Genomic DNA, 15,696 nt, shown 5'->3' with positions numbered 1-15,696 from the left:
GACTTTATTCTCATCTTTTTGTCTTGGTAAAACACTCCAAAGCTCCTTTATCTTGCTGAAAAGTTACTTTTAACTTAGTTTTGTCTTATTTGAAGTGTACTGAGGTATTTGGTCTAGAAACAAGACAAAAAATACTTGGTAAGACTTTGTGTTTTTGCAGTGCGTGGATCTGATTTTTTTTTTTTTTTGGTCGAGAAACATATTTTATCTTTTTTTTTGTCTGTCAGTTCTCACAGAAACACGAGGGAGTCTTTAGAAGTGGTGCCATAGTGTGTTAAATTAATTTAAATTAAAATCTAGCTGCAGCTGACAGGATTAACACTCCGTACGTTGTGTTTAACTGGATTACGGGGGATGAAACATCTCAAACGTAGGCACTGAAGACAAAATCGCTTTTTATGATGTCGAGGATGTATTTATTGTCTTTGTAAATGTGTGTGTGTGTGTGCCTTAGTAGATTAGTGAAATGTGTTGTGGACTCCAACAGCTCGCTTTTTTTTTTTTTCCGTTTTTTCTTTTTTTTTTAAATGTAATTTCAAACTAAAGTTGAACTCTTGCTGTGGTTCTTCCCAAACCCGTGACTTTATCTATGTCGTCTGATGGCGAACGCCGAGCCGCTCCGAAATGTTCGTTTGCTTGTTTTTGAGGGGGAATAATAGAAACAGGGGTTTGAAAAATCAAATTCAGGTGCACAAATTTGAGAACTTGATTAAAATGAACTCATGGGAAACACATCTAAGATTTAATACTTTTTCTTCTAAATTTGCACAGAAGATATAATTTTTTATGCCTTTTGGCAAAATTACGCCTGAATATTTTCATACGAGATCCAAATTTAATCATTTTCTTTTCTTTTTTGCTCAACTTCTGTTCTGAAAAAGAAATTACAAATGACAGAAAGTCATTTGTAATTGACTTTTATTTCATCATCCCTTCTGAGTCGAACGACGACATATTAAGTCATAACATTCACAGAAAAAGACACATTTAAAATTAAGAGAAAAAAGTCGTTTTAATGAGGATAAAATCTCCAGTTATCAGGATATAACATTTAAAATTTTTGTTGCTTTTCATCTCATAAAATTATGACTTTATTCTCCTAATTACGACTTTATTCTGGTAATACTATAACTTTATTCTCATATTACTTCGACTGATTTTATACTTGTAACTAAAAAAAAGAATCTTGCTCCAACTTCCCATCATAAAGTTGACCTGAATTCAAAGTTCAAATAAATAAAAGCTGTAAAATATGCTTATGAAACAAGATGGCCGCCTTGGGCGTGCTGACATCACTCGTTACTATGGAAACACAGGAAATGGGCTGGTGGGGGGGAAAAAAATCCAGATTATCCTAAACTTTCCAAAATCGTGAAAAACTAAAATTGATTTATTGAACCAACTCTAACTTTAGGAATACTTTTAATTTTAAATCACTTTAAAAACTTGATGCTACCCTGATTTAATCACTGATTTAATCCCTTGAAAACCAGTTTTTGTTGTTTTTTCCAAGGTGAAATGAATAAATTTCAAACTAGTTATTCGTTTTTTATTAGTCTGTCCATCAGTACCATTGGTGGCCCACAGCATAATGCTGCCACCACTGTGCTTGACAGATAAAGAAGTGTAATATTGACTCTTCCAAGCATAATGGTTATTATGACATAAGTCTTTACTGAGTGGCGCTGATGATCCAGCATATTCAGTGTTGCTATTCGCATCATGATCCATTTAAACTGGAAAGTCTGGGTGAAACTTTGGTGTTGATGATCCAAAAAGAAGCATTTTTGCGAAGATAAAGCTGGTTAAATTGGCGTTTGTGACGTAAAACCAATTGGTTTAGTTGAGTTCTGCCATTTATGCCAAGAAGAAATGTTGAATATTTCTCTGCAGCTCTTCTGGAAGAAGTTCAAATTTGTGCACCTAAATCTTGTTTTTAAGTTAAAAGAAAAAATTTGTAATATTCCAAACTTCTGAGCAAACAAAACACGGGAGACTGAAGGAAAGAGGAGACATTGTTATGGTGTTTCCTGTCCATGAGAAAATAATTAAAGGTTTCTATTCATATTAAAAAACGAAAGTGTTTTTTTGCACTCGTAGGACAAAGAAAGATACCGTAGTATTCATTTGAATCCAAATGAACAAATTGTACATCTTATCCAATTCAACATTTCACAACTTGAGCTCATTAAGCAGTGAGACTGTGATTTTTAAGGTCTTAAACAATGAAGGATGTTTTTTTTTTTTTTTTGCACTTGCACCATTGAAGTTATTCACTCATCTGTTTGAAATCACTGCCTTGAGGACCTACTGCAAGGTGCCAGGGTGTGCCAATGTAGCATTAATGTCTCATCCGGGTGTATTTATGTACAAAGGAGGTTAATTTAATCAAATATAGTATATTATGAATTATTATTTTCATCTGAATATTTTTCTAAGAGGAAGAGACACCTGTTGGACTGGAACGATGGACTTTTTGCACGTCAAACTTGATGCATTTCTTTTGCTTTTGAGTTTCCTCATTGTCGGTCTGGTTGAATTATTTTCAGTGGCGTACAGTATTAAAAGATCAGAGTTTAAAAGAAAGAAGCGAGGACAAACTGAACAAAGTGAGTCGATGGATTCAGGCAGAAACACGAGGAAAGCTCTTTGTGCTGTGTGAAACACCTAAAGGTGGTTTAACGGGGACGAGGTCTTCGTGTGTTTTAAATCTAAGGCTCTAATCTATTTACACTCAGTGTTTTGTACTGTAACCTTTATGCATACATTAAACGGCACTGAACCTGTTGAGCATAAAACCACGGCGAATCAGGGCCACTGTAGGAAGGAAAAGGAGTAAATACCCCAAAAAAATCCAGAAATTTCTAGATTGAACTCTGTAACTTTTGATCTCCACAAGTCAAATATTTGTGAGAAAATATTCATAAATTTTGAGATCAATTTAAAAAATTTGCAAGAAAAGTTCTGAGTTTGAAAATTCCAAAATTTGCAAGAAAAACTTAAAATTTTCAGATGAATCTAAAAAAAATATTTTTTTGAAAAAACTTGGAAATTTCCTTTTCAAACTTGGAAATTTCCAAAAGTTGAAAGTTTTCTGATTTTTTTCTTGCAAACTTTAGTCTTTTCAAACTCAAATTTCTATGTTTTTTTTCTAGGAAATTTCTGAAATTAATCTCAAGATTTGAGGGTTTTTTCATTGCAACTTTTTGACTTGGAGCTGTTTTTTTTAAATCTTTCATTAATTTTAAAATTAATTATTTTTTGGAAATTTTTGGAACTCACAATTTTCCAAGATTTTTTTTGCGATTAGTTTTAGTTTTTTTGGTGGACATTTTCTCTTCTCCTTTTTGTCTTCCATGGCCATATATGGTGTTGTAAAATAGTGCCGGACAGTTTGTGTAAAACCTTTTGGTGGCTGAGGACAAACATGGAGTCTGTAACTGTTCAGCAGTTTAGTCGTCGTACTGAACATCTCCTCCAGATTCATTGTTTGTGTCCTGACTTTGATGTCATTTACCTTCATATCTCATATTTCATCGTAGATCGGTGTAACGTAACAAACCACATCTATGCAAACCTTCTTCCATCACGACTGTTGATGTGTGCAGCAGCAGCAGCACACAGTTAAATCAGCTAAAAAAAGATTTTTGTGCTTCAGTCTGTTTTTTTCTGCACACTGTCAGACGTTTCGTGAGCAATTCCTCCTCACTAGACGTCGATTTGAGAGAGCGATGTGATAAAAGTGAATCTGACACTATTTCTAGGTTCAGCACTTGGCTCTGCAATACTGAGGATAAATTAAAACAATAAAGTTGATCCTCGTCTGTCATTTCTGCGTTAATGATGAAGCTGCTTCGTTGGGAATAACTCCACTGATGCAAGTACTTAAAGTGTTTCTCTCAATGCCGTTATGTCTTTTGTGTCTTTTAAGTTTACATCTCTCTCTGTGGCGAAAGTGAAATGAAATCATAGCTAAATAAATTCATTCCTTCAGATTGACAACTGATGTATTTATAGTGACGATAATGACAGTTGTGATGAGTAATAAACCGTAATATATTAAATCATCAGTGTGTGTGAGATTTTGTTTCATCCTTAATTTAGAAAATGATCTGTTATCGCAGTCCCTTCCTACAAAAAGAAAAATGTATTGGACTTCTTTATTTGCTTTATTTTATTTTTGACTTTGGGATTTTTGCTGACACAAAAGGTTTAGCTAAAGGCTAAAAGGTTCACAGTTATTTTGTGTTTATAAAATATATTCTCTTTTACAGTGAAACTCTCAAAACTGATAGTTAAAGTGAATTTAATTGTCTGCCGTCTTTACAACCTTTACCGTTTTTGCCCTCAGTCCAGGTTAATTACCGTATTTTCCAGACTATAAGTCACCGTTATTTTCATAATTTAGCTTCTCCTGTAACTTATGTCTTTATTTTATTTATTTTTTTGTCTTCATGATACATTTTTTGTCAGAAGCGTTGAATGTTAATTCATATCTACGCACATGAACCAAGGATTAAACATTACTTCCCTCACGTTTTGCAGTTTGAAAATAAATGCGACCTGTAGTCCAGAAAATACGGTAAATTATTTACGTATTTACTGCGTAAGGGAATTTGTTGTCCTTTTTTAAAGAATAACTTTATTTCTACTTTTAGGTTTTAAAATAAAGAAAAACATAAAACTTTTGCTGAAAGAAAGGATGGATAATTTTTTTTGTATTTGTACTTGTAAAAAATGATGTGAAACTAAAACATGACGAGAAAAGTATTGGTGATATTCTGCTAATATACATCTTTTGTAAAAGAACAAAAAAAAGCTGCTAAACCTGTTATATTTAAAATCATTTATTATCATTTTGCCAAAGTTATGGGAGATATTTTTAGAAATAATTTTCATCTGATATGTATTAAGATGTATAAAAAATAATTTTAAAACAGCTATAATTTGGATTATTAAGGAGAAATGTTCTAATTTTCAGCCTGGTGTTAGTTGTTTTTTTTAAATAAATATCTCAATCTTTACCAGGAAAATATTATTTATAGATTTCCAGTGACACACAGAGTATAGCTCCTGTTTTAGAGAAAAACACTAAATTATTTTAATAACTGTAAACGTTATGCTTTTGGATTATTATAGAAATCAATCATATTGTTCCCTGCAGAGCCACTGAACAAGCACACACTGTAAAAAAGCAAAGTGGTTTTTATTCACATTTTGTCCCTTTATTCATTACAGAGGAAAGGCATTGAAAGGTCACTGGATCTTAGACAGCTTATGGAAAAGAAGAAGATGATTTCCTGAAAGCGCGAAGGAGTGGAGGGAAAGAGATCGAAGACGTTAATGTTTTCTTTCGTCCCGTTCTCCCCATTCCTTCAGCTGATTGTTTTTTTTTTCTTTTTCTTTTCGCGGCAGGAAAACCGGCATCGCTTTAAGGATGCTTTTCCAGTTTAGTCAGAACGTACTCTCACTTCCTCTCTGCTGCTTGCAGCCAAAATGGACGTTCTCACGCGTTGGAGCGAGAACCACTTAACCCGTTTTCCTCTCAGATACCGAGGGAAAGGCAGACAAGAAACAAAATGAAGAGAGGTGGTTCGAGTAAATCTTGATGTTGGAAATGTCACAGGATAATTTTATTGGAAAAGAAAATCATCCCTATTCCCCATAAGCAAACATAGACTTCCCACAGGCGTCAACCGAGTCTCTGGGTGTGATTGGTTGAGCTTGTGGGTTTACACAGAGAGGTGAGCAGGGAGGAAGAGGAGAAAAGAGGAAGGCAGAAAGCAGAGGGATGACTGTCTTTCTCGTCTTCGTCCCTCTCTTTACTCCTCCTTCTCCTCTCCGTGTGTGATGACGTAGCAGATGTTCTTGTAGTCTACGTTGCCGGCCACATCTGGGGGGAAGGCGGCCCACATGTTCTTAACCTGCAGGGGGAAATCAATCGAGTCGTGAATAAAAATCCTGTGAAATTAAATTAAATTATGCTTTTCAGACACTTGGATCAACAAAAGAACCCCTAAAGTTAATCAATCTCACAGAGTTTTGTTTTAAGCAAAGTCTTTAAATATTCAATAGGATTTAGATCTATTGTGCTTCCTGGAAGAAGTTAGGATCGATCTATAGGCGGCACAAAACAATCAATATTTATTTTTGGTTTTTTTGCACAAAATAATTCGTACATAATATACGATGGCATATTAGGGCCTCTGTAGATAGAAAACAACAAAAAAAGTAAATTTCCACCAAAAAAATCAAAAATTTTAGAGAAAAAACTCAGAAATATTTAGATTAAGCTCAGAAACCTAAAAAAAAAACTCAAAAATTTCTGAACTCCAACATGGTAAACTTGTCCAAAATCCATCTCAGAAAAAAAAACAAACTTGGAAATGTGTGAGCTATACAAGTTGAACATTTGCAAGAAAAAGAAATTGATTGATCTGAAATTTTCAAGAAAAAACTCAGAAGTCACCAAGTTTGAAAAGTTAAAGGAAAAAACTTGGAAATGTACAATAGATGAGAATTTTAAAGAAAAAAACTGACATTTTTAGAGTAATCTCAGAAATGTTTAAACTGATGAGTTTGTCTTTTTAACGACCAAAACAGCTGAACAGGCTGAGCTCTTACATCTTCTGGGGAGAACCTGTCGCACTGAGTGGTCAGGAGCTCCTGGAGGCTGGAGGAAAGAGATTCAAAGGGTTAAAACGAAATCTGTTCACGATCCAACAGGTGGATTAAAACCAAGAAAATCCGAGTTCTTACAATTCCTTCTTGATGGTTCCGGTACCCTCAGGGTCCAGGACTTTGAAGGCAGCGAGAATGACATCCTCGGGATCAGCACCTGGTACAAAAAGGCGGTTTAGTTAGTTCTGCTAATGCTAACTGATGCTAACTGCAGCGCGTTGTTTGTTGTGTAAGTCCAGCGGTGCCCACCCTTCAGCTTCTCGCCGAACATGGTGAGGAAGACGGTGAAGTTGATGGGGCCGCTGGCCTCCTTGACCATGGCCTCCAGCTCCTCGTTCTTCACGTTCAGTTGACCTTAACGGAGCAGAACCGGAAATCAGCACAAGAGGTTGGGAAAGGAAGCGAGGCGGGCGGACAGAACGGGTCGCAGGCAGAGCTCACCCATTGAGGCCAGGACGTCCCTCAGGTCATCTTTGCTGATGATGCCGTCTCTGTTCTGGTCAATGATTGTGAAGGCCTGAGAAACGGAGAACGGTTTGTTACCGGGGACCTTTCTTCACATTTTGACATGTTGAAATAACAAATATATGAGAAAATACACAAAAAAACCCCAGCTTTTCTCCTGTGGCTCCAGCCAAATGCCTTTAGAGTTAGAAAACTGAGTCCACAATGCAAAAACACAAAATCTTACCAACTATTTTTGGTCTAATTTCTGGTGCAAATATCGTAGTTCGCTTTAAATAAGACAAAACTAAATTACAAATAACTTTTCAGTGAGAAATAGCAGCTTGTTTTAAGTCAACAATTATTTAACATTGAGGAGAAAGTTCTAGGAACTAGAACTGGGTTGCTAGGTTACGGCTGGGCCTGGCTGGGGTTGCTAGGTAACGATAATGACATGAGTGAAACAATCTGGCAATGGAACTAGAACCTTTTCATCAATATAAAGGAATTATTTACTTAAAACAAGCTGCTATATCTTGCTGAAAAGTTACGTGTAAGTTAGTTTTGTCTTATTTTAGGTTTACTGAGATACTTGAACTACAAACAAGACAAAAATACCTGGTAAAATTTGGTGGTTTTGCAGTGCAGATTACAGGAAAAGTTCAAAACTGTCAAAAAATTATTTTCCGACACTGACAGGCCAGGAATATTCTAAACTTTCTAGAAAAAAAGAAAATGTCTGAGCTCCAAAACCTGAAAATAGAAAAAAAACTCATAAATTTAAGTATTAAAATTAATGTTAATTGTAATTAATATTTATGTTTTCTAGTAAGTTTTCGATTTTTTAGAATCTTTCTAGAAATAAAACAGGACATTTTTTTTATCTCCAAAAATATCAGAAATTTTTCATGTTAATATCAGAAACTGTCTAGAAAAAAATCAAGGAAATTTCTGAGCTCCAAAAATCGAAAACTCACGAGAAAAAAACTCAGAATTTTTTTTATTAACCTCAGCAACTTCCTAGAAAAAAACTCTGAAATTTCTAAGTTATTTTGTCTTATAGGTGCATTTGTACTAGAAATTTGACTTTTTTATTTTGAGTTTTTGCAGAGTTTAGGTTTCAGCTGTTTAGTGGCTTTTCCAAAATGTCAGATTTGGCCTTTGGGGTTTCGGGGATGGGGTGGCTGATCCGCCCTCTGGCCTCCCTGGTCTTTTTTGGGAACGTATCATCCGGGCCCAGCTGTCCGATCCACTCCACGATGTGCCAGTGTAACTTAAGACACTCGAACTCAGTCGCCAACCTTTTCCTCAACCCTCCAGACTCGCTTTGCTATTTCTTCCCCTCCCCGTTTTACCCGCATGCCGTTTATGTGCTGATACCTGCAGATGCTTTTCATCTGCGGAACGCGCTAAGATCGCTGCAATCATCGTGCCGTTCCTCCACTAAGTGCCACTCAGGAAGCCAGTGTCGTTTGTCGCAGACGGCATGTTTTCTATTCGGGAAATCGTCATCCAATCTGCTCAGCCAGTCCACCTAAAATTCAATCTCTTTGACTTTTAACACCTGCGCTTTTCTAAACTCGCTTAATTTTATGCTAAAGTTCTCCCCTATTTTTGCTTCTGTGCTGGAGTGTTTGCTGTAACAAAGAGCTACGAGATGTTTGAATAGCAGCTGAGCAGGAGGTCAAAGGTTGAGCAAAATATGGAGCGCCTTAAATGCCGTCAAAGTCTCTAATCGCATTCAGCTGCTTACTAAACTCTCAGGGGAGCGGAGGAGGCAGCTGCTGCCATCCTAAAGCAGCTACATCTAATTTTAATTAGGAATCATTTAATTTATCACTCAGTAATTGAGTTTCTTGGATTAATCAGATTGTGATTGATTTGAGTCTCACCTCTTTGTACTCCTGAATCTGGCTCTGCTCGAACATGGAGAACACGTTGGAGGAGCCGCCGTCTGCTGCTGCTGCCCTCCTCTTAGCCTTCTTTGGTGCCTGGATTGGAAACGCACAGCAGGTTCTGTAACATGCTAACATCTGCAAAAAGTTCCTCTGAAGGTTTTTAAAATGAAAACAACACATGCGCCAGTTATTTTTAATTTAACAGCCATTAATGAGGTGCAACACACAATGATTGCATCAGAAGCTGCAATTGAAATCACAAAATTTAAAAAAAAAAGTATGTTTGTGTAGTTTCTAGAGCAAACGTTGCAACACATTTGAAATAAGACAAAACTAACATAAGTAACTTTTTAGCAAAACATAAGATCTTGGTTTAAGTAGATAATTTCTTAACATTGATGAAAAAGTACTAGTTATAAAAAATATCTCATTCCACTTCATTTAATTGATAATTAGTCATTTTTCATCAATATTATTGACTTAAAATAAGTTAGTCCTGAAAAGTTAGTTTCGTCTTATTTCAAGTAGAAACGAGACAAAAATACTTTGTAACTTTTTGTGTTTTTGCAGTGAAGATCTAAATTCTTCTCCAAATCCAAATTCTTTTGAGAAATGAATAAACATTAAGTGGATTTTTGTCAATTAGCATCTAGCTCTGCATCAGTATGCAATAAACCACTAAAATTATTCTGTATAAAGGTAAAAATTTGTGATTTCATCGTGAGATAAGAACGTCAACAAACCGATTTAAAAAAAAAAATAAATAAATTCTTCAAATAAAGAAAAAAATCAGAGTAAAATCCAAAGTTTTGGTTGAATTTTCATCCAGATATTTCCTTCAGAAGAGCACAGAGGAGCAGGAACGCTGCTACTCACCATCTTGAGGTGGAGGTTTGGAAGATCAAGTAAGAACAGAAAGTGTGAAGCCGCGTTGCTCGGATATTCCCGGGAGCTTTTATACGATTCCTCATCGACTATCTTTAGCCTCCGCTTCAAGTTTGGATGGAGATATAAAGAAGAGAGAGAGAGAGGAGGGAAGCTAAGGAGACGGAATGGCGGGACAGCTATCACCTTACAGGAGATCAAAAATAGACGCAGGAGTCTTGGAATTAAGCAAACCTGATAGCTGCGGGACTTTGCACTCCCACGTGGACTAATAAGGATATGCAGAACATAGATGCTCAGCTGGATCGCTGTCCCTCCTCCCGGCTTCTTCTGCTTACAGGAAGATGCCGCGTCTACTCTATGGTTTTATTTTTGGTTTGCGATGCGCGTAGCAAAACTATATTTTATACACGGATGCAGTTTTTGGCTCGGCCGGCTTTGTGAAGCTGAGATTTTCCCACAGAAGTGACGACAATGAGGTCTCCTCATGCTTGGCTCTAATTAAAATAACGGAGACTGAGAATGGAAGGACAATTTTAATATGAACATTTCTCACATTGTTTTAAGTGTAAACTCAGTTTTTCTACGTTTATACAACTTTCAGGAAATCTGAAACTGCAAAATAAGCTGCTAAAATTAAAATAGATGCATTCACCTTTTTAAATATAGAAATTGGTGTTTATTTTATTTTTTTATTTGCAATAAACTGTATAAACTCAAAATTTTGCCAAGTATTTTTCTCTAGTTTCTAATGCCGAATTTTAAGTTCACTTGAAATAAAAAAAACTAACTTGCAAGTAACTTTACAGCAAAATATAGCAGCTTGTTTTAAGTCAATAATTACATTATATTGTTCTAAAAAGTACTAATTATTTCACTTAGAAAATGGCAAAAATATATTTTTATAAATTAATACTTTTTCATCAGTCTTAAGGAATTATTTACTTGAAAAAAGCTCTTATATCTTGCGGAAAAGCTTCGCTTAACTTAGTTTTATCTTATTTCAAGTATTTCAAGAGATGTGCATTAAAAATAGACATCATTTTTTTTTTTTTTGCAGTGAAAAGTTTAATTTAAATCCAAAATTCTTTGAGGAATTAATAAACATTAAGTGCATTTTAGTCAATTAGCATTTAGCTTTGCATAACTACGTCTTGGACTATACCAATGAAATTATTCTTTATAATGATAAAAATAAGTGACTTATCATCAGATAAGAAATAGTCACTGCTGATTATATAAATATGATAATTTTAATCTTAATGTTTGGTTACAAATAAATAAAAAAGAAGATGACTACATCATGATTAAATAAAAATTTGAATATAACTAAAACGATTTTTGCTCATTTTCTAGATATTCAGAGAAGGAATCCTAACATTGTTAAAGTGTAAAACACCATAAAAGTAATGCAAAAAGCTTTACAGTCTTTTATTTTTAAGAAATATTTGTTTTTTTCTGTGTTTTTTTGCCTGACCAGTGAAAAGGTTTGTACATTTTTGCATTTTATTTGTGCTCTTTTGCGCCTCCTCAGCTTAAATCAGGGGATTCCTGGTCTCCCTCCACGAAGGAACAGCTGAGAGCAACCAGAGTAGCAAAATAAACCTGATTGAAAGCCAACGTTATTTTTGCTTTGTGATTATGTGTAATTTCATTGATCTCATCTGCTTTGATCTTTACTGGTTTCCACTCCTGCTGCTGTAATCTGGATTAACCAGTTTTATGTTGGAAATCCAGAGGCTGCCGGTGAAACCAGAGCAAAAACATACATCTTAGTTATTTTTGGTCGAGTTTTTAGTGGAAATATCCTTGACAGTGTCTTATTGCAAATTTAAAAAATGAGGAAGAGTAAATTTCCAACAAGAAACGCAGAAGTTCTTACATTAATTTTAGAAATTTTCTGGAAAAAACTTTAAGAAGTCCAAAATTTACTGGAAAAAAAATTAATTTTGAGATTTAAAAAAATTTAAAATTTTCGATTTTAGAAAATCCAAGTTTTTTTTCTGAGAATAATCTAAAAATTTCTGGGTTCCTCTTTTTGAAAATATTTTCTGAAATTTCATTTTCAGAAAAAGGAAAAATTAAAAAAATAACATTAAATTGGATTTGGAATGCAAAAACCCTGATATTTTATTTTAACCTTCTTGGCTCTTCTCTTTTAATTTGTTTTTCATATTTTAATTTCTCAAAATTGGCAACAAAACTCTTAATGTTTCTCTTTCTGTAGCATTTTTACTTTACAGTAGGTGTCAAACATAAGGCCTGGGGGCCAAATCTGGCCCGCCACAGCTATTTCCATGGCCCTCTTGATTCTAGGGATTCACAAATTCAGGATTACAGTTATGTGCTTAAATATCATTTTATAAATCAAATTCAAGCAGTTTTATCTGTAAACTGCTGAATTACATCAATGTGAAAACATGGTTGAAATTACTTAATCTTGAAAAGTGTTCATTGAATGCAGAGACAGATATTTCTAATATTTTTACAGTTTATTTTTTAGGTTTTATCACTGTATACTGCATTTGTGATCTTAATTTGGCCCAAAATTAAAATTATTTTAACACTCTCACTGAGAGTTTTTCAAAATAAATCCAATATGTTTATTATTTTAGCTAAAAAAGTTCCTCTTTGGTGTGTTTTTGATGTCTTCTTCATCTGGGACAGGAATGAAAAACCCTCTTTAGTGAGGCTGAGACACGCCAGACTCTTGGGTGTTTTTACATATTTACATGCGACTTTAACGTCTGTTTCCATACAGATGTTTGTTCTCTGCAGAATCTGTAAGGCGACCCGCTCCTCCGCAGTCTTCAATCACCATCAATCACTTTCTAGACCATCAGTATGCCGGTCTGTAGGATCTGGAATGTGAAGAAGCTCTTTGGTTGACCTGTGGAAGACTGACTGAAGGAAAAAAAGGGGCTGTTTTCTATAAATAATATATAACCTGTTACCCTTTGGTCTGAATGTGTGTGTGGATGGTTGTTGGACCTGTGTTTATCTCTGTGTTGTCCAGGGTGTTCCCCAACTTTTTGACATAACTGAGCATTGTTATAATGTAGCATTTCCCATTACACATCTGAACAGAAGGTCAGAGCAGATTGAGCTTCAACAAAGGGAAGAAAAAGTAAAATATCTGGAAATTATGAAAAATTGGAGAGTAGTAGGAGAAAGTAGCACAGTGAGACAAACACAAATCCAAGTCATATTAAAGTTAAGCAAACTCCAAGTTTACATTTGTTATGATTGGACTAAAAAGGCTTTCTTGACTGCAAGATGTCACTTTCTGCTGCAGTTCTCTGACAGTGAGACTTGAAGATATTTTTAACCTCTCTTAAAAAATATCTTTTCTGTGGGTGTCCAGACTTGTGACAAACGGCTAAAAAGGGACTCTGTGTCAGAACCATAATTCTGGAAAACAGGAAGTGTTTTGTTGCTAATCTTAAATGTAATAAAAAAAAAAGTATAAATAAAAAATGCTTTATTTACTTTAAGACGATAAAAAGGATTTAGCCAAAAACTGTAATTTCTTAATGTTGTCCAAAGTTAAGGATTTAATTTTTCTTCCATTGTGAGATTACTGAATTAAAATCTTAATTTATTTTAATTATTTTTAGGAAATAAATCTGTCCACGTCTGTACCGCTTCCACACTGTGCATTATTAATATAAACTTGTTTCCTCCTCAAACTTAGTAGGATTTTGTGATACCTCCATATTTTTAGCACAGAAAAACAGGAAGTCAAGGTTTACTACTCGAAAGATAAAAAAAATAAACCTAGATTTAAGAAATAATGCTTCCGTTGCATTTATTATGTAGAATTTAATTTTTAATTTTTTTAGAATTCTTAAATTTGGAACCTTTTTGCTTTATTGTGAGAACATAGTCAAACTTTTTAGCATTTTTTAGGGTCATTCTGCTGCAATAGAGCACTTTATATTGTTTTAAAGGCTTCTTGGATTGAAGAAAATGCAAAAAGACTACAGAACAGTCTAAAACCAGTAGTAAAAAAGGCATGGTTTGAAACTATTGCACAAGAACCAGCAGCTCAGTTCTTATCTAATTTTAAAATGTCCTGTTTTTTAACTTCTGTTTTGATTCAATCTGTTTTCACTTCTTGACTCCCTCACACTCCAGATGTTCATTTGTGTTTTTCCTCATAAGAAACTAAAAGGTATTGTATAATTGTGTGAATAAAGAAAAAAATACCTTAGAATCGGTGGTTCCGCCTGGTTTTCAGTTCTCTTTCCTGCAGCTCCCCCTGCTGGTCGCAACCATCTTACTGCAAGTTTGAAGTTCTTCCAAAATGGCACTTTATTAGCATTTTACTCATAATTTCCACAAAGTTTCAGCTACGTACTGAGCTAAGTATGTGTACAGCTAAATTAATATAAAATATTATTTTCCAATCATTACTTATCTTCTGGATGTTGGAGCAGCTTTGTTATGTTAATTTTTATTTATTCTTTTTTTGTTGTTGATACATTGCATATTTGGACAGTTATTCCCTCTGGCTTCGGATGCCATGTAGCTGGAAGGATGTTTCCATCTTGCAGTCATTATTATGCGTAACCATGGCAACAAGAATATTTTTTTGTCCTTTTTTCACAACTTGGAGAAGCTGATTAGCATTTTAAAAGCTCAAATAACACCTGAACTGTAACACCAAATCCCCAAAAGAACTGCAAAAGATGCTTTTTGGAATATATGGCCTGACAGTGCTTTATAGAGAAGCTGCAAAAGCAAATGAGGTGGATTAGCAGTGCTTGCTAAAATTTGATGTCGTCCTCCAGAACATGGTACTGAGAAATATTGTCTCTCCTCCAAACAAAGTGAGCTGTTAGCATGTTGTAACAGTCATGAGAGAGCCATATAGCATGAGTCTTCAGTCAGAGACCTTCTACGATTCGTTGGAAGACTGACTGCTACTGGAGAACCTTGCTCCCCAGGGCTTCCCCTCCCATCATGAGTCTTTGCGGATAAAAACATGTTAAATAAAGCATTTTTTCAATTCAATTGTCTTGTCTTCCCCCCTCAGAAGTAAATTTTCTCAAAACAGTAAGTTAGAATCACCATTTACATTAATTTAATTTCCAAAACAAACCTTTGAAGGATTGATTTTCAGTAAACTGATGATGAAAGCCTGGATTAAACAAACTAATTTACTTTATTGTTATTTTTAAACACAAACATATTTAATACCTGTTGGTAAACACTGAAAAAAAAAACTTCCAGCAAACAAAACATTCTGCTCTCAAAATCTGATTAGATTTTTAACCTTTAAATCAACTGAAATTGGTGAACGTTTGTGCAGCAAAAGTATTAATTTGTGCTGCTATCATTTTAAAGATATTAATAAATGTTCCCAAAGGTCATCAAAGGTCGACGAGTCGGTCCAAATCAACATAATCAAACCAATTTGTTGTCTATTAACTGTGCTGGTCAAATCTAGCACAACTAGTTTAAACCAGTTTAGTTTGATTTTGTTAATGTGAGAAAGGAGAGCAGGTTGATGTCTGGTGACCTGAAAACAGCTAAAAAAAATAAATAAAAGGACAAAAAAAATTATGACTTTTTTATTTGAGTTTTTGGGAAATTGCTGCAACTGAAATGTTTCTATTTGTATTATTAATTTCTTGGTATTTTACTGGTATTTTTTGGTATATTTTTTGTTTTTAAGATCATTTTTATTGATCATTTATCTGTCTTTAAATGTGTTTTATAAATAAACTTTGATTTGGCCTCTGGAGATTATAATGGGACAAACAAAAATGTAGCACAGTTGACT

The 15,696-nt window shown here is 34.5% G+C and overlaps 1 protein-coding gene across 1 annotated transcript; it reads right to left on the bottom strand.

Annotated features, from left to right (window-relative positions):
• Positions 1 to 5,187: 5,187 nt before the first annotated feature.
• On the bottom strand, positions 5,188 to 12,957 carry mylpfa (myosin light chain, phosphorylatable, fast skeletal muscle a). The gene is made up of 9 exons (XM_015054603.1): positions 12,863 to 12,957; positions 10,143 to 10,266; positions 9,900 to 10,013; positions 9,018 to 9,116; positions 7,123 to 7,198; positions 6,931 to 7,035; positions 6,760 to 6,838; positions 6,625 to 6,673; positions 5,188 to 5,924 (listed from the first exon to the last, which is right to left on the bottom strand). The coding sequence occupies exons 1-9, from the start codon at positions 12,955 to 12,957 to the stop codon at positions 5,823 to 5,825; spliced, it is 843 nt and encodes a 280-aa protein (XP_014910089.1). The 3' UTR covers positions 5,188 to 5,822.
• Between the last annotated feature and the right edge of the window lie 2,739 nt (positions 12,958 to 15,696).

Source organism: Poecilia latipinna, unplaced genomic scaffold (genome assembly GCF_001443285.1).
Source record: "Poecilia latipinna isolate Pla-1442-1.1 unplaced genomic scaffold, P_latipinna-1.0 Scaffold1264, whole genome shotgun sequence".
NCBI classification, from domain to species: Eukaryota; Metazoa; Chordata; class Actinopteri; order Cyprinodontiformes; family Poeciliidae; genus Poecilia; species Poecilia latipinna.
This window is presented reverse-complemented; position numbering and strand designations above follow the sequence as displayed.

Excerpts from the sequence above, each read along its gene's own strand:
- mylpfa (XM_015054603.1), bottom strand. The coding sequence starts at position 12,957 with ATGCTCAGTTATGTCAAAAAGTTGGGGAACACCCTGGACAACACAGAG. Across the intron at positions 10,267-12,862 it reads ACACACATTCAGACCAAAGG|AGTAGACGCGGCATCTTCCT; the intron begins GTAACAGGTTAT and ends ATAAAACCATAG. Across the intron at positions 7,036-7,122 it reads GGACGTCCTGGCCTCAATGG|GTCAACTGAACGTGAAGAAC; the intron begins GTGAGCTCTGCC and ends TGCTCCGTTAAG.